Source organism: Megalobrama amblycephala, linkage group LG11 (genome assembly GCF_018812025.1).
Source record: "Megalobrama amblycephala isolate DHTTF-2021 linkage group LG11, ASM1881202v1, whole genome shotgun sequence".
NCBI classification, from domain to species: domain Eukaryota; kingdom Metazoa; phylum Chordata; class Actinopteri; order Cypriniformes; family Xenocyprididae; genus Megalobrama; species Megalobrama amblycephala.
Genome location: NC_063054.1, coordinates 23,692,164 through 23,711,996, shown reverse-complemented (window position 1 = coordinate 23,711,996; position 19,833 = coordinate 23,692,164). Strand labels below are relative to the sequence as shown.

General features: G+C 36.2%; 1 protein-coding gene across 6 annotated transcripts in view; it reads right to left on the bottom strand.

Annotated features, from left to right (window-relative positions):
* Window positions 1–19,833, bottom strand: part of nhsl1b (NHS-like 1b) — a 115,151-nt gene that overhangs the window by 50,930 nt on the left and 44,388 nt on the right. Inside the window, exon 1 of one of the 6 annotated variants that reach the window (XM_048206831.1) lies at window positions 6,215–7,637. The exons of 3 other annotated variants lie outside the window; for them this stretch is intronic. In XM_048206831.1, coding sequence (XP_048062788.1) covers window positions 6,215–6,437 — 223 coding nt within the window. In that variant the 5' untranslated portion in view covers window positions 6,438–7,637. Of the gene's footprint in view, window positions 1–6,214; window positions 7,638–19,833 lie in introns of those variants that run through there. 2 more of the 6 variants (XM_048206837.1, XM_048206838.1) reach the window with 2 other exon arrangements.

Below are 19,833 nucleotides of genomic sequence, written 5' to 3'. Positions count from 1 at the left end.
TTGTTTCCGTTGTGTTGTGAACTTATGTTTGCTTTTTTAATTTCGTTGTGTTGTGCACTACTGGGCCACCGTAGAAAGCAGATGGTTCCGCATGCATTCGCATCGCTGTCGTGGTACTTTTTTTTTTTTTTTTTTAATATTTATTGGAGATTTTAACAATAGTTACAATAAGTTTCACAATGAACATGCAAAACCTATGAACAAGTTTTAACGAACACTCAATATCACCATCCCTACCCAAACAACATGGCAATAAAGAGAAGTCAACATAGACACAGTCTATGTGTGATCAGTACACATGTGAAATGTTTCTTGCTTATCAGCTGTTGTCCCACACAGAAGGTTAAAAAAAATCTGAATAAATTAATTGGGAAAAAAATTAATATAAGCTAATTAATAAAAATCATGACAAGAATACAGATTTACAGGACAATTAAAAATATTGATAATAATACTAAAAAATAAGATATATATATATATATATATATATATATATATCTTTTCGAGTTTAATGTAATTCATTACCTCTTTAATACAGATACTGTGTCAAAGGATCAGCCCACTTCCACTGTAATGGGAAGGCAATAACTGTATACATGTCTTTCCTAAGTTCTATGCCCTCAGGCCTGGTACCAAAACATAGCTATTAAGGGGTCAGGATTAATAGGAATTCCATAGATATTATAGGACTTGAAGATCTCTCTCCAGAATTCCTCCAGCTGAGGACACAACCAAACATGTGAGCTGTTGTGGCGGGTGAATGTGAACACCTATTACATACAGAACTTGCGTTGGAATAAATCTTAATTGGGATAAGTTAGTTATGAGTTGGTAAAATGAAGTCTGTGGAGTATCTTAAATTGGACTAGACCATGTCTATCACAGGGAGATGAAGAGTGTACCTGACCTAGAGCATCCTCCCATTCTCCCTCTGTAAAGTCTATGCCCAAATCACACTGCCAAGCCCTTCGAATACCATCTCAATTTTGTGGATCTATATGATAGAATATATACAAGAAAAAAAGCCCCTTGTTGTTTGGATTTTAATCAAGCAACATTTCAACAGGTGAGGAATGGGGTATCCCTGGAAAGGAGCTTCTGATTTGCAAAAATCTGAAAAATGGGATCTAGGCAAAGAAAAACGACATTCAAGCTCTTCAAAAGAACAAAAAGTGTTATTAAAAAAATAAATCTTTCAAGAGTCTGATCCCATTCTCTTCACAAACACAGAATGCAGAATCCACATAGGATGGAGGAAATAAACAGTTGGAAACAATAGGGCCCAAAATAGAGGCTGCCTGCAAACCAAAATGCTTCCTAAACTGAGATCAAATATTTGGCGTGTGTGCAAATCTGGGTACTGTCATATTTTTTAAAATCACGTACGGGGGAAGTTTGGTCCCATCAGCGAGGCACGCAAACTTGACAGTCATGCAGCTCTTAGACAGTAAGCTTTTCTTTGACTGTTAGCCTTTTAAGACTGTCTTTTTGCACTCGCGATCTTCTAACATTACACTCTGCCACACAGTATTTCTTGGCACACTCGTTTTATGTGTATTTGCCGTCACCTACTGTTGCGGTGTATTACTGACGTGTAAAAGTCTAGACCCTGAATATAAGACGAACCCGTTTTTTTTAGATGTATTTCTAAGAAAAAAACTTTGTCTTATATTTGGAACAATACCATACTCAAAATAAAGTTGCACTCTAAGAGCCATTACCAAACAACACATATTTTAGTTCAAAAAGTCTCCACAGCACTTTCATTTAAATTAAAACCATGAATTTTCCTGAGTGCTATTACCAAAAGAATGTTAATGGCTCTTTCCATACTATTAGATGCATCCTTTTTTGGTCCATCGAGGGGGGAATGATTCCCCGAATAAACTCCATAGCTAATTGCGGGGAGTCAAAAAAGTGTCTCAATCCGCCATGATTGATTTGCAGGCGCGCTGGGAAAAGCAAACCGAACTCGATGCCGGCTTCTCTCAGCTAGGCCTTGATGTGATTGGAAGCCGCCCTCCGCTTGGCCACTTCAGCGCTAACGTCTAGGTAGAAATGAAGCTGAGATCCTTTATATAATATCCGTCCCTTTTCCTGTGCATGTCGGATAATTTGTTCCCTCATCTGGTAATGGTTAATTCTGACAATGAATATAATCGGTGCTTGATTAGGTTTCGGCAGGAGAGAAGAGCGATGCACTTGGTCAACCTTCGGCTCTTTGGTAAATCTCTCCTTCCCGAAGACTTTGAGCAACAGAGCTCTCAGAGGTACCCTCAGAACCTTCAGGGATGCCGATCACTCTAATGTTATTTCTCCTGGAGCGGTTCTCCAGATTACAATATCATCACCCTGGTCCGAGGCGGCCCCGTCCGCACCTTGCATAGAACCACCGGCATCCTCGGTGATGTCCGAAGGCTCTTTAGCATTAGCTCTCGGCATGTTGTGCTAATAAAGTTCCTAATTTATATTCCCAAACTGCGCCAAGAAAGTCACCAATGAAGTAATTAATTCAAGAGAAATGTCGGGAGCAGTGAACTTTATGACTTCTCACGCAGCCATCTTACTGGAAGTCCTCTCTCACGGTACTTTGATGTCATACACCGATCAGTCTGTGCAGCACCGCTTCAAGTCAAACACACCTAATGATTCTTATTAGCTGTTTTTTTAATGATTCTTTCAAAGACTAACCCGCCGCCATCATGTTTCCGCGCCTGTACCGCCACTGTCAATCATGAAAAGAGAACCGATCGCACTGAGAGAATTATTTTAGAAATCATTACACAATATCTGGATTAACCAGATAAAACAGATTACACATTACTGAGGCATTTCCACATGAATCTCCAAATAACGGCATAATATAGATCTCTTACCTAACTTACTCAATTCAGAAACAAACAAAATGCATCAGGCTTAATCCAGTGTGCATCCTTTGGGTAGATGGGTAAATTTGTGCAGTTCTGCAGTGGTTTGTGAATCTACTGAAATGAACCAAACCCACACAACATCAACCATTTCAACAAAACCAACTCATCAATTAATCCACAAGCAGCAAAAGCAGAGATTGTGTCCCAAGACTGTTGGACTGAGATTTTGTCTCCAGCAGACATGTGTGCCTGTCCCAGAGAGAATCAGGACAGCCACACACACAATCAGTCAATTCATTGCCATAGTAACCGGCAAAAACATCCTGACACCGGGCAACCCGCACTCTGAAATTATGGGTCAACTACAAGGGCCTGACAGCCCAAAATTATAGGATGCATTTAAATAAAGAGCGCAGGAGCAGCAGTTAGGGTAGTTTAATTAGGCTTGCACGTACCAGCGTAGGTGCCAAAAGAATAAATATATGTTTTAAATTTAGAAGCTTGTACGGTTGTTAACAATTTAGGGGCTTTTGTAGAAATTCCTGTATTGTTTTCTGCTATGGAAAAGGAGTGTTTTTCCTGCCTCAGGGAAAACACTGGGCATGCATGTGTCTGCACGCATATGTGCATGTCATGAGGTTAAAGTCAGCATTAACTCAGAATCAACAATTCTTATTTTTTTATGGAATACTGCAGTATTTATTATAAATAATTTATCCATGCACATCATTATTTTTTTTTAATTCATGAGCCCTCGTAATCTTTAATCAAAATAGCTTCCCCTCCTTGCAACAACACCTCTTTTCTGATGTTTTCTGGCACGAGGGTGGGACCACCTGCACTCAGATGAGATCGCCGTAAGCAGCAAACAAGAACATTCCAACAATCCAATCAATTCCCTATGGACAAAATCAAGTCCCCCCTACATTTTTTTCTAGCTCAAGAAGCCATTTCACATGGATATACATCACAACAGGGAAGAAAAGACTATCGCAACTTCTGATTCATGCTGACTTTAAATGAAAAATAATAGAAAAAGGCACAAGGAAGCCTTTTTTTCAGTAAATGATTTTTTTTTTTAAATTAATTTATAAGGTATAAAAAGTGTATCTTTTAAGATGCACTGGTCATCATGTTTTAATCAGTCTTTTTTTTAATTTGCTATTCATTTAAATGGTGCAGTGTGACCAAAAATCATTTTAATTAATTAAAACATTTTTTAATTTTTCCAGTTTAAAAATCTAGTCTCTAATTTAATATGACTTCATAAAAATGAAGCATGCATAATAAATCTAAAATATTTAGGAAAATACTGCTCAAAATGCTTTTAATCGAGTAAAGCATTTCACAATGCTGAAAACATCTATCAGTGCTTAACATATCATGCCAATTGCTGAAAAGGAACTGTCATTTGATAGATAAAATCTGATTTGTGACTTTACACAAAACAATTCAGAACTCTGTACCAATGTAGATTGCACCAGGTATTTGTAAACCCACATTGACAAATCATCACTATGCTCATGCTGGAACTGAATAGACAAATCTGTTCTGCAAAATATCTGATTGTCAAAAGTCATGACAAATAGAGTGTGGGAGTCAGCAGAGTCAGCAGAGAAAAGACTAGTTACCCCTACAGTAACTTTACTCTACCCTGATAGAATATCTCATACGAACCAGCATAAAGTTACAGCTCTGCTCCAAAGCCCACACACACACAAACAGGTCAACCAATAAACAAAAAGTCTACAGGGATATCAGGGTGGAGTTCCTATTTTCATGCAGGAGTGGCAGATTTGTCATTTGATTTACAAAGCAAAGTATGTGCCACTGGACATTTAGGCCAACACAAAAAGATATGCATGAGATTAATATGGTTCCCTCCATCTGCTTTTGAAAATCAGTTTCACCCTAGAAAGATTTAAACCTGAAAGATTTAACTAACTTGCATTTGTTTTCATACACACTTCATATTTTAACACATTAAGAATAAATTAAATTCACAATTCTCAGCTAAAAACACCACTTACCTCAACTCAACTTTCATGCAGATGTTACTTTAATTTAAAAAAGGGTAATTCAGTCCATTATTTGAAAGAGCATTATCAAGACATTCAGTATTAGTGCCGAACAGCTGTGTCTGACGGAGTGACTACAGAAGGCACAATGAGGGCATCTTTCCCCTTGGGTCCGCACACACACAGTTGACATTGGCTCTTACACCCTTATCGCCACCAGTCGGTGACATCACCCATTAACGCAGGCGCATCTTAAGTCACTATATCCGTTTTTCTAGCACTGTCTTCCCATTTCTGAACTCAAAGCCCTCTGGTCAACCCTCTCCAGTCCAGCCCTACAGCCCTCACTTAACCTGTCGACAAGGAAGACGTGTTAACGGCTCAAACAAAGACAAACCCGCAATAAAAAAGACAGTGGCCTAATTTCTCCCTCCTTGTAAACAACTTACTCTCTCACTTCCTGCAAGAACAATGGAGGAATCTATTAGCTGTTAAACCAGACATCTCATGGAGCAATTTGATCACTAGTTTACTACATACAACTACTACATAGAATAGGAGGAAATAGTGAACAAGCTTTTTAAGCTTTAAGTATAGTGTATACTGTGCTTATATAATTTTTAAAGAATACAATTAATATGTTTATTTTTATATAAACAAACATCTTTCTCAACATCTCATCACATCTCATCTCAACTTTTTCAATAAATATAAGAATAAAACAATTACATTGAGGGATTCCAAATGAAACTGACATGCTCTAATGCATTTAAAACCTAAATATTTTATAATTATTATTCATGTAGTTATGGCATCATTAATATATTAATATAGAGACTACTATTTTAAAATGTAATAAAAAAGCTGATTAAAACAGTAAAAAGGATCTAAAATAACACTTATACATTACCGTACATTTAAAAAAAAAAAAAGCGCCTATCATTACTATCCTCAAGCGCCACAAACTGTTTTCAACATTGATAATAATGAACACATTCAAATGATTTCTGAAGGATCACGTGACACTGAAGACTGGTGTAATGGCTGCTAAAAATTCAGTTTTGCTATCACAGGAAAAAATGACACTTCAAAATTTTTTTAAAATAAATTATGATAAATTGTAATAATATTTCACAATATTATTTTTTTCTGTATTTTTGATCAAATACAGTAAATGCAGCCTTAAGCGACTTCTTTCACAAACATTTAAAAATCTTTCAAAACCCCCAATTTTGTCCACCTCAGGAGACCTCAAAGGAGTCTTTCAGATCTCTGACCACAAAGTACACATGCTCACATGAACGCCATGAAACCGTGTATCCTCACCTGTGTAGTGCTGGGGCTCATACACCCAGTCGTCATCATCTTCATCCACTCCATGTGGAGTGTGGGAGTGTCTATGGAGGTTGTTCTGGCTGCGGAACAGTTTACGGGTCTGCTGTGACAGCGAGGACACGTTCAGCCAGCTGAGAGCACGAGAGATCGGGGCGGCCTTTTCTGTCTTGTCCCTGTCTCTCCTAAAAGACCCAGAACGCTTGTCCCTCATCATACCCTCTTAAAAATTAGTCAATAAGGTCGAGGTTACTTTAAAAGCTCAAGAGTTAAGCTGCGACGGACTGTTTCTCAGAAGTGTGAAATCAAAAGTAGAACTACATCACATGGTGTATACTTGAAGTAATTGGGTTTTAAATCCATGAGGCTCCTACGGAATGAAATAAAATCTGTTGCCAAAAAAAAAAATAATGAACTGACCAAACTTGTAGAAATTCACTGGTCCACATCCACAGGTGTCGTTACAACCTGGATGACAACTTTATGTCTTTTTTGTCTGCTAGATAGAAAAACCTCCACTGTGAATCCTGGAAATCCCAACACGAGTGCTGCAACCCACAAGCAGTAATTAACCCAAGCAGCAGGCTGGAAAATCGCTAGTCTTCCCCCGACTGAGGCTTGACGTCCACCGCGAAGACTGAGTCCGGTTTAAAAGCCTTTAAATCTCAAGTTGCAGTTGAAGAAAATCAGGCTCAATAAGGTTAGTTTTAGCACTTTTAAATGCTCCCATTCTCACAGGCCAGTGATCATCTTACAAAACCCATGTGACACTGCGTCTAAAAACACCTGGATTAAAGACATCACCAGCATAAAGTTCCTAAAGGATGATGAATGATCTCGAATGTCCTTTTCCTTTTTCATTAGCCGGTAACAGGATCAGGTGCTTCTGTCGCCGTGTACCATGTTATCTCCCTGCCGCTGAGGACAGCCACCACCGGATACTCTTCCTGACTTTCCAACGTCACAGCACTCACTACGTGAGGGTGTTCACTCACCTGGGACTTCAACACACATGGGCATACAATCGCATTCACATTCGTCTTGCAGAGCGTCAGACCAGGCGTTCCCCTGATCTCTAGGTGACAGTTGTCTAGAGATAGCACCCACATACACTGACTGTAGGATTGAAAGTTTAGGATTACAAACAACTAGAGTGCTGGTGAAATATGACCTTAAACCAGCCCCCAACCACTCCCTTGCTCCTCTCTGAACTCTCTCTCTGATCTTTGCCCCTCCCCTCCAGTTGCACGGCAACCACGGAAGGGCGACTGGACTCTCCACTTCTCTTCCTCCTCTGGGTTTCCCTCCTACTCTTACTATCCTCTAAGGCAGAGGCTTTCAAACTGGTGTGCAGAGAAAACATATTTTACAAATGTATCCTACCACTAAGAAAAAAACAAATATGCATATAGTTTTGTGATTTTTAAATATATTTTAGTTCATTTTTCTTTGAAATCTACATATATTCAAGTGATCTTTTTATTTGCAATGTTAACTTTGTTAAAAGCAAAAAGTAAATAATCTTAATTATGTCAGATAACACTTAAGCAAAATATGCTCAGGTCAAAGTGTCAAAGAATAATTTTTGGTTCCAAATTTTACTGATTTTTGGGTATAATGTGTCACAGTTTACTTTATTTTGCTATCCTCACTTACATAAATGAACTATAGTGTCCTGCACCCACTAGTAAAAATATATCAAAATTGTTTGATTTGACTGTATAATTATATAGAATTAAATGTATTTAATTATATTAAAATATAATTTTTGAGACTGTTATTCTTTACAATTTTGTCCTTATTATTCTTCACACAAATAAGTTTATACATGAAAATATACAGCTTTCTTTAATTTTTAATTATTATATAATTTCTTTTTATTGTCCCCTCATAAGATGATCATTATATTTGGGGGTCCTTCCCATTATAAAGTTGAAAGTCTGCCAAAGAAGTCTGATCCTGGGTCAAAGCTGACTTGCCTTACAGACTAAAGACTTCTTGGCCAACACATCCACTGGCTCTGCCTCTGACCCATACACAATATTAAGGACCAGCAGATCAGCCTGCTAGACCTGCTTAGACTAGAAGATCCAGCTAACCACACACAAACTATGCCAACGACACGTGAAGTAAGGAATGAAAACAAAAGAGGTGTTTTGTGTTGGCAAACACACAAATATTAACACACAGCCAGCAGGCAGAGGAAAATGAGAGGCTGAGAGATCTGCAGGTATTTAAATAATACCATGGAATTAGTCTGGTGCATGTCTAAAAAATGTGGTAATATACCATGGTATTTTTTTGTTAGCTGTTTTTGTATTTTCTGAAACTCCAAAATCTGAATGCATGAGCGTATGTGTGTGAGCATGTAAACCAGCTCTGTCATTTGTGTTCATTTATCTAATCTAATCAAAGTGAAGTCAAAGTCTTCTATTTACGACAGAATGACCAGTGTCTATCCAACTTCAAAACACGTCTACATGGTAAGATCAATCAGGTTGTTTGACTTTCACATTGGGAATAGCAAACAAATTCAGGCCGTAAATATACAGTGTGTGTAATTAATGATTAAACTTTCACCCCCGCAGCAGCCTGTGACACACTGGTCCCACTGTTCTAGAAAACCTCCATACATCCACACAGCCACATGTAATAACAAACAGCTCTGCTCTCATAAAACACACAGCTAGATGATCCAACCTTTATCCTCAGCACTGCAATCAACAGCCCTCCATGCCGTTAATAATTCACCAGGGCCAAGCGCCCAACTGCTGAGATAAAACATACAATGTATCTGGAATAAAGACACATAGTCTGACCAAGAGCTTCTCCGTTTACCAAAACTAGCTAATTCTGTTATTTACTACGAAAATAAAGCAGTGATATGATCAAATAGCATCTTTCCAAATGCTTCAAACTAATTCATTTAGTTAGTTTAGGTATTATGACCAAAGCATACTATGCATATATGTGAATACTATGTGCTAAGCAAAGCCAATTTCACAATTCAATTTTCACTTTCAGGTAAAACTGCTGACACACATTTGTCCACAGAAATGAGCAAAACCTCAAAAGTTTGGGATCAGTAAGAATGTTTTTGAAAGAAGTCTCTTATGCTCACCAAGGCTGCATTTATTTGATCACAAATACAGTAAAATGTAATACTGTGAAATATTATTCTAATTTAAAATAACTGTTTTCTATTTTAAAATTTTTTACAATGCCATTTATTCCTGAGATGGCAAAGCTGAACTTTCAGTCTTCAGTGTCACATGATCTTTCATACACTACACTATACACTACCGCTCAAAAGTGTTTTTAAAAGAAGTTTTGTCTGCTCACCCAGGATGCATTTACTTAATTAAAAATACAGTAAAAACAGCAATATTGTGAAATATTATTACAATTTAAAATGACTGTTTTCTATTTGAAAATATTTTAAAATGTAATTTATTCTTGTGTTGGCAAAGCTGAATTTTCAGCATCATTACTCCAGTCTTCAGTGTCACATGGTCCTTCAGAAATCATTCTAATATGTCAATTTGCTGCTCAAGAAACATTTATTGTTTACAATTGTACAAAATATTTGTGTACAATATTTTTTTTTTCAGGATTCTTTGATGAATAGAAAGTTCAAAAGAACAGTGTTTATTTGAAATCTAATCTTTTGTAACATTATAAATGTCTTTACTGCCACTTTTGATCGATTTAATGCATCCTTGCTGAATAAAAGTATTAATTTTCTTTAATTTCTTTTCAAAAAAATAAAAATAAAAATTCTTACTGACCCCAAACTTTTGAACGGTAGTGTAAAATGTTACAAAAGCTTTGTATTTCAGATAAATGCTGTTCTTTTGAACTTTCAATTCATCAAGGAATCCTGAAAAAAAAAGTACACAACTGTTTTCAACATTGATAATAATAACAAATATTTCTTGAGGAACTAATCATCATATTAGAATGATTTCTGAAGGATCACGTGACACTGAAGACTGGAGTAATGATGCTGAAAATTCTGCTTTGCCAACACGAGAATAAATTACTTTGTAAAATATATTCAAATAGAAAACAGTTATTTTAAATTGTAATAATCTTTCACAATATTAATGTTTTTACTGTATTTTTAATTAAATAAATTAAGCCTTGGTGAGCAGACAAAACTTCTTTTAAAAACATTAAAAATCTTTTGGGCTTTTGAGCAGTATGTATATATATATATACACACACACTACTGACTCCATACTTTGATGTACACAAAACATCCAAGTTAATAACATATGAAGGTAGCTCTATCGCCCCCTTGAGTACAATGCTTTTTACTGCCATAATAAAGCAAGAATGTCGTCATATACATCTTGAGTATGTTTCTGGCCTTATTGTCCGTTACAAAATCCAATCAGCAACAGGCTTCTGCTTTGGAGTTAAAATGAGACTGATGCTACGCATGTTTTGCTTGTTGAACACAGTGAACCTCTGACACGCCTGTGGCAAACTGCTGTTGACACGGCAGGTCAGAGAGGAAACCTGAGCAGAGTTCTGAAGGAAGACATGTCATGAATTTGTGCACATGATGATTAACCCAAAAATAGGCGGAAGGGGTATATTTTTCTCCACCGGTTCAACACCTTCACACGCTCTGACCATTATCTTAAAAGCAGGTAAATGTTTCACATTCGCAAAAACCTGTTTGGCTTAGCTAGCACTCAGTATAATTCAACAATATGGACTTGCCGCCAGTTTTTTTTTTTAATTGTCAAAAAATTAAATATTAATCAATAATAAAAATTAAATAAGACTACAAATCACTCCATTAAATGTATCTAAAAGTGTGTCTCACATTTACATTCAGTTACCAGACATTTTTCCACCACATTTCGCTTGGAGATCTTTGTTTACTAAACAAAGGAGTTTCCAAATTGGCAAAGCACTGGGGAACTGTTTTAATTAAGCTTTTAAAGGCTTACCAAGATTCCAAGGGAAGGATTTTATTGTGCTCTGTCCCCACATTTATACGAGTTGGGTTTATTTGTCCTTGTGAGTATTAAGAGTGTCTGTACAACTATATAAAATCTGTGAGCGTGTGTGTATTTGCTATTCAGTAAGCTTATGTGGGAGAATATTGCAAAATATTTGTTTAATTCAATGTGGCTCATGCTGGAAAGAAAGACGAAATCATAAAGCAGCACTGAAGCAGGCATAGAAGGAAAGAACAGGAAGAAGCCATTAAATAAAAGTGGCGCTATCAGTGCTCTCATCACTTCTTTCTCTGTTCCTATTCACAGAGAGATCATGAGTTGACCCATAACTAACAGAACCCTCCGGGTGACCTCTGACCTTTGGCTTCCATGAACCTGAGAGGCTGGCCATCACCTTCAGAACAAGGTCCCGCAAATACTTGTTGACCTATAGTGACCTCCTCAACACATTCCTCTCTCTCTCTGGTATGCCGCACAGGAATGAACGAAGGAATTCTGATCTATCATCTTCACCGTAAACATGCTCCGTCTTTGCACGCATCAAAATCTCTTCTCTGGGTAATGTGATCAGTACTCTTTATTTTTGATCAAATAAAGATTTTTATTTCGAATCTTGAAAAAAAAAAAAAAAAATGAACCATGTTTTCCACAAAAATATTAAGCAGCACAACTTTTTTCACATTTTGAAAATCAAATCATTAGAATGATTACAGTTAATATAAATTGTAATAATATTTCATAGTATTCCTGTTTTTACTGTATTTTTGATCAACTAAATGCAGCCTTGGTGAGCATAAGAGACTTCTTTCAAAAATATTTAAAAATCTTACCAACCCCAAATTTCGGAGTGGTAGTGTAACCTCTATGTGTCACACAAGTGTGGTCTGTCAGTTTTCAATAAACTTTATTCCCAATGTTATAATTCAGAGCGTAGAGCAACTATTAAGGTCTCTTCTCAGATATAACATGCCATTTTGTCCATGAGGAAAATGGGTTTATAGAGTGCCCACATAACAGTGGCTGGCATGCAGGTACTCCACAGGATGCGTCTGAGAGTGTGTTTATTTCCCCAAGCATGTCTGTGTGCGTGTGTGTCGTGAAACCAAAGGCCATAAAACACCCAAAAAAACTTGTTTTTATTGTTTCTGAGTCACTCTGTCCTACGAATCTGGTCAATGTGGAAACCAGTAGTATATTTAGACAAATGTTATTGTCATTAAAGGGATAGTTCACCCAAAAATGAAAAATCTGTGATCATTTACTCACCCTCGTGTCATTCCAAAAATGTATTTATTTGGCAATGTGACTTTATTTCTTCTTCTAAAGTACATAAAATATATATATTTTAGGAATAGTGGTAACCAAATAGTTTTGGTGACCACTGAATTACATTGCATGAATAAAAGAAATATCAAAATCTCTTCTTTTGAGTGAACTGTCCTTTTAAGTCAGTTGACAGAATTCTCTCTTCTCAGCCCAAAAACTGTTTCAGCTAGTTCATAACTGGGAGGAAGTATCATCACTGGGACGAGAGCCGTATCTCTCCTGAGAAGGTGTCAAACAAGCACAGGGCCCACAGGAGGAAGTTTCCTGGAAACAGAGCTCAGTGTCTGCTGAGGACAAGCACCATGTCTCTGCTTTCTTGTACCAGGTTATAACAAAACAAACAAATAGAATATTATCTTTTTTATTGCCACATCATGATTTATTGATATCTCTTTTGGGATTCAAACCTGCAAAGATGTTTTACCAAAAGATCATTTGAGCTGAAACTTCATATCTGCTTATCTTAAACACACACAAAAAATATTTTTTTAATAATAACTCAATTTGATAAAACTTTACAATAATGTTCTATTGGTTTAACTGCATTAGTTACGAACTAACAATGAAAAATACTTTTTAAAGCATGTATTAATGTTCATTTCAACATAATACTTGTGAACTGGAAAAAAAGTTAAAGAACTCCAATTTTATTGGTTAAAAAAACAGAGATAACGTTATGCCATGCAAATGAGTCCAGTCCAGATTCCACTTGGAGGCTTTCCACTCATCCCACAATGGGGATAAAATAGTTATTGTCCATAATCAAAAAGAGATTCTTGAAGAATATACCATTTGTAACACTTACTAATACAAAAGTTGTATCTGTTAATATTATTTCATGGACTTGAGCAAACATGAACTTATTGCTCATTGTTATGTAATGAATTCATAATTAAACCTTTTTGTAAAGTCTTACCAATAATTTAAATAAGTCCATATAGTAATGACACTCTAGATCCTGTATTTTTGGATATTGACCACTAGGAGGCGGTGCAACGTTTCAAATGCTGCCTTTAATTTGTAGGCTCGGGGCCAAAAGGACACAGCTCTTCCCTCTAAACTACAGACTAAATTAAGCATAAAAAAAAAGACTCTGCCAGCTGCCAAATGGGAGAAAATATGCATTATCACATACCATTCCATGTAACATTTTTCATGTGCATTAACAAAGACATCTAACTTGCATCTACTTGCAAGGCATCTAACATAAATGTTACTGATAATTGTTAGTTAAAGGGTTAGTTCACCCAAAAATGAAAATTCTGTCATTTATTACTTACCCTCATGTTGTTTCACACCCGTAAGACCTTCGTTAATCTTTGGAACACAAATTAAGATATTTTAGTTGAAATCCGTGAGGCCTCCATAGGGAGCAATGTCACTTCCTCTGTCAAGATCCACAAAGGTACCAAAAACATATTTAAATCAGTTCATGTGAGTACAGTGGCTCAATATTAATATTATAAAGTGACGAGAATACTTTTGGTGTGGCAAAAAAACAAAATAACAACTTATTTAGTGAGACCGATTTCAAAACAATGCTTCAGAAAGCATCGGAGCATAAATGAATCAGTGTATCGAAAAATGAATCAGTGTATCGAATCATGAATCGGATCGTGGGTCAAACCGCCAAACTGCTGAAATCACGTGACTTTGGCGCTCCGAACTGCAGATCCGACACACAGATTCACAATGCTCCGATGCTTTCTGAAGCATTGTTTTGAAATCGGTCATCACTAAATAAGTCGTTATTTTGTTTTTTTGCCGCACCAAAAGTATTCTCATCGCTTTATAATATTAATACTGAACCACTGTACTCACATGAACTGATTTAAATGTGTTTTTGGTACCTTTATGGACCTTGACAGAGGAAGTGACATTGCTCCCTATGCAGGCCTCACAGAGCCATCGGATTTCAACTAAAATATCTTAATTTGTATTCCGAAGATGAACGAAGGTCTTACGGGTGTGAAACGACATGAGGGTAAGTAATAAATGACAGAATTTTCATTTTTGGGTGAACTAACCCTTTAATTAATTACATTAGGAATTTACTTAGCCATTTAATTTAACATAAGTCAAACTGAAAATGTCAATGAGTTCTTTCCAAAAGAATTCCAATAAAACCTATTACAAGCAGCCCAAACATGTTAAAGCTCAAAGCAAGGCAGGTGTTGACCCCTCACCCCTGAATGATGACCCCTGCATGCAGCTGACTCCAACCTGCACTCAGCGCTCCCCATGTGGGGTGGAGGATGTTGACGTTTCAGTGAATAGAAACAAAAGCCATCTAAAACCAGTCAGATGGCATGATAGAGTCAGCTCTAAAATACGAGAGCCTTTATCAGGGAGCTTAAACTCCCTAATGACTAATGCACGCAGACAAACACAATACAGACCTTGTGTACACACACTCACATTGGCTCACAATGAAACAACCTAGGCGACATGCTTATATAGTATAAATGGGTGTTTCTCAAATGAAGGGAAAGTTTGGCATTTAAAGCTATAGAGAAAAGGCACAAAAGTATGAGAGAGTATGATGGGAGACTGTTAGACACTTGTGTATATACTTTGTGGACAATTTGTTTCCAAAGAAATTAGCAAAACCTCAAGTTTGGGGTCAGCAAGAGTTTGTAATGTTTATGAAAGAAGTCTCTTATGCTCACCAAGGCTTCATTTATTTGAACAAAAATCTCTTTCAACATAGATTAAAATGTAATTTATTCCTGTGATGGCAAAGCTGAATTTTTAGCATCAATACTCCAGTCTTCAGTGTCACATGATCCTTCAGAAACCATTCCAATATGCTGATTCAGTGCCCAAGAAACAGTTCATATTATTATCAATAGCTATGTTTCCATTCAAAGTTGCGAACTTAATTTATGCGCAAAATTGGAATATCGCATAAGACGTGCGAATAAAGCAGCGTTTCCATCTCATGTGTTCAAGAGAACAAAATCGTCACTTCCTCCTGGGATATTGGGAAAAAATATCTAACAAAAATGGAAGTTGCTGCAATCAGGGCTCTGTGGATCTTTTTTCCTACATCATAAATGACTTGCACCTCAAAGCACGCAGACGATACACAATAAACGCTGTTATGTTATCTTGCATTTGGATGCCTGGTGTTTGGGAATGCTATCTCTTCTGGCAGGTCATTATTCCAAATAATTTGATCCACAGGTTAGTCCAGTTATCCAATCACATCCACTGTTGAGGCAGTCACATGATTTTTTTTTTTTTGTGTGTTGTGTTGTGTTGTGCATACAAAGGGGTTTATTTGGTAAATGTGTTTCCATCGTAGTTTATGTGCATGTCTTCTTATCGGATTAAAAATTTGATCAGCCTCAACTGAGTGCATACATTTTTTATGCTAATTTTTAAAAATGCATGCGCATCTTGGCATTTCCATCCAGCGTTTTTTAATGTAATATCCCAAAGTGCACATAAAAATAGGTGGATGGAAACAGGGTTTTTTTTCTTCAGGATTCTTTGACGAACAAAAAGTAAAAAAAACAAAAACAAAAAAAACAGCATTTATTTAAAATTCCTTTTTTGGTAGCAGTGTAAAAGTCTTTACTGTCACATTTGATAAATTAAATCCATATGCTGAATAAAGTATTATTGTCTTTCAAAATATCCTTCATTTTTTTAAAATTTAGATGAAAAATTGACGAAAAATTTCGTCAATTTTAGTTCATTTCTGTGGACAAATGTTTATTTATTTATTCATTAAATGAACAAAAAGGTAAAGTTAGGGACTGGGTCAGTTTATAGTACTTTTTTATTGTCTAAACAATGTACGTCAATGGCATGTCCTGACCTAGATGTAAACGTGTGTTTGTGTGCATGTCTGATGGAGTGATGTGACGTGGGGGTGATGTCTAGATTCCATCTGTTCTTCAGGCCATCCTGTCGACAACCCTTTCCCCTTCCTGTAAGTGTGTGTCATGTCACAACAGAGTGGTTTTGCTTATGTTTGTCACTGGTGGGATTGACAGCTAAAGGGAGGGAGAGAATGACAGGAAGGAAAGGAAAAAGAGAAGTGTCATAAGGCCAGAAGGGCTGCTCAGCTCCTTGTTCCTCCTATCTTGCCATCCTGGAAAAAGAGGAAGCTGTAAGCTACCGTGAGAGTGGTCATATGTGATCCTCTCAGCATGTTATGCCTATAAAGGTCAAAGAAACCCTAAATACCGTTCAAGATATCAGCTTCAAAGGTCTTACAACATAGGGCCTTTGAGTGCAAGCCTGTATGCTTTTTTTTTTCCTTCAGTTCCCAGCAACTGCTTATACGCCACTAGTGTATTACAACATCAATCATAGACAGTATAGCTGGAGATATTACTCATTAGCAGGAGTCATCTGCTCCACCCTAAGCCACGATTTTAGTCACAGTGACAGCTGGCATGTGTGTGTGTAGGTGTGTTTTAAATGGAAGTGTGTGGTAACTATTGATGCCATGTTTGCATGCTTTGTGCGAGTTTTTAAAAGCATGCTGTTAAACAAGTTTTAAAATGAGAAGCCACCAGGTTTGTGACAGTGAATGTTTTGTTCAGTTCATGGCACAAGTATAGCTCATGTTAAATATTAACTGCAAAAATGTAACATCTGTAACATATAAATTAAAGAGATAGTTTTTACTCACCCTCAAGCCATCCTAGGTGTATATGACTGTCTTCTTTCAGACGAACACAATCACAGATATATTTAAAATATCCTTTGTCCTCCAAGGTTTATAATGGCAGTGAATAGGGGGGGGGGGGTTGAAGTAAAAAATAATGTATCCATCCATAAAAAAAGCGAAGCAAAGTGATGCGTTTTTGTAAGAAAAATATCCATATTTAAAACTTTATAAATTCAAATAACTAGCTTCCGACGGACGACCGTAAGCAGAATGCGCAAGTCATTTTGTGGTGGAACAACAGCCTTTGACCTGATGCACAAAGTAATGATGAACGCGGAGGCGCAGAGAAGAGAGCTAAATATTTTTCTTTACAAAAACGCATCACTTTGCAGTGCTTCCCACAGGTTTGAAATATACTTGCGGTGGTAGCCGGGCGAAAAATCCTCCTATTACCCACGGCACAGAAATGGTCTACTACATGTGACAAACAAATAATGTGTGATTTTTAACAGTATTTTTATTTATTGAAATTAATTTTAATTAATAGCATACTATAACATTTAATTACATACTAATATTATGCATTATTATGCATTGTGAATTATGCAAAATTACAGCATTTAAATGTTTATCCTTTTCCTATGCTCTCCTTGCTATCATATAGTGTCTCTCTCAGTGAATGGGACACAGATTTTACTAGTAAAATTTATAAAATGAATAATATATGTGTCAAATAATGTTCTTAGTCTTTTCTTCCTGTGGGGGAGACTACAATAATTTACTATGAATTAAATGGAAATCAAATTAAATACAATTTATTGTGTAACCAAAATACCAATAATGCCCAAAACAAAAAGAAAAAACTTTTAATTACTTTGACTTTTGACTACTTGACTTTTAATTATAAACAAGCCCGAAATACACCGGGACTCTTATTTTGAAATGTCTGTACTATTGCTGGCTGATCCTTCAGACTCTTACAACCGAATAAAACATTTTATATAAAGGCCATGAAGTAGACATTGTAATAATTCATCAACTTGAGTTCATTAGCAATCGCTTGGCATAAATCTGCGCTTTTCACTAATTGAGAATCACTTTGAAGCAGTCTGAACATAGAGTCTGAAGTGCTGTTGCACGAGCTTGTAGAACGCGCAACAGCGCCGCCTTGTGACTTTGCAAAATGCAGCACGCGTGGGAATGTTAGCGGGAGCAAACCGTTCTGATGCACACATAATGAGCAGGTACGAAACGACTAGCTATTCAATCACGGATGGTTTCATTATCTTGCGCTGATATAAAAGTATAAGAGGATAAAAATAATAAAAGCAAAAATGTGTCTCCAAATATACTTGGGCGGCCGTTATTATACCTGGGCGGCCCGCCCAAGTAAAGTCTATGTGTGGGAAGCACTGCTTCGCTTCAGAAGGCCTTAATTAACCCACTGGTGTCACATGGATTACTTTTTTTTTAATGGATGCATTGTTTTTTATGTCAAAACGAGGCCCCCATTCACAACCATTATAAACCTTGGAGGACTAAGGATATTTTTAAATATATCTCTGATTGTGTTCGTCTGAAAGATAGTCATATACACCTAGGATGGCTTGAGGGTGAGTAAATAATGGGAAAATTTTCATTTTTTGGTGAACTATCCCTTTAACTGGTTTTATGCAAGTCATGAATATTATCTAATATGAGTGAATCAATTTGACTTCATCATACCAACTAAAGTAATTTTAATGGGTTGGATCAAGTAGAAATCACTTGATAATGTGACAAATAAACATTATACACTTTCTACAGTGTTGGAAGACAAAAAATATTACTTCTTTTAATTTTTTTACATTCATTAAGCAATTTAGACTGAACATACTGTATTATATACCATATTATTGATTCAACCACAACTCCATTTTTTTTTTTAATTTAAGCATCAAAAATGCCAGAAAACCAATCATCACACATTAGTGATTAGTCTCACTCTCTGTCTTTCTCTCATGCTAACAAAAATATTGTAAATTTCACTCGTGTCTCGTTGTATGGGAATGCAGCCATACATGCAAATGATCATGACGTATGAATATGTGCGTGTGTGTTTAGGTGTTTGTGTAGCTGGAACCGCCCTGGGCATTTTCTACTCTAAAGAGTGCAATATCATCGCAGTGAGCTCACAGGACTGGAATGAGAACAGGACAGCAGATCTGCTCCACAAACACCGACAGTAATGAAAAATGATCTAAACTGACCAAATATGAACTTATTCCAATTCAGTAACATTAAATTAACAAGAACAGGTCTGATTCTCTAATTACATTTTAATTTACCAAATAACAGATGTGAATATTATAATAAAAATAATATATTATATTAAAAAAAACGTTGCCAAATATATTTGACACTTAAACAGAAAGTTGCTTATTTAAAAAAAAGTCTACATTTTTAACAGTAAGTCTATTGGATCTTAACATAGAAGCTAACAAATATATCAAATATAAGTGTTTTTATTGAAATATGTGTAAACAGACTTTAAAATAATAATAATTAAAAATGCAATTATATGGTATATTATATAAATATATATTCAAAATATATATCATTTATAATAATAATTACTTGAAAAATAAAAAAAACTTTGTTTCTTCTTGTTTTTCTTTTCTGTATAATTGAGATTTCCAGTCCCT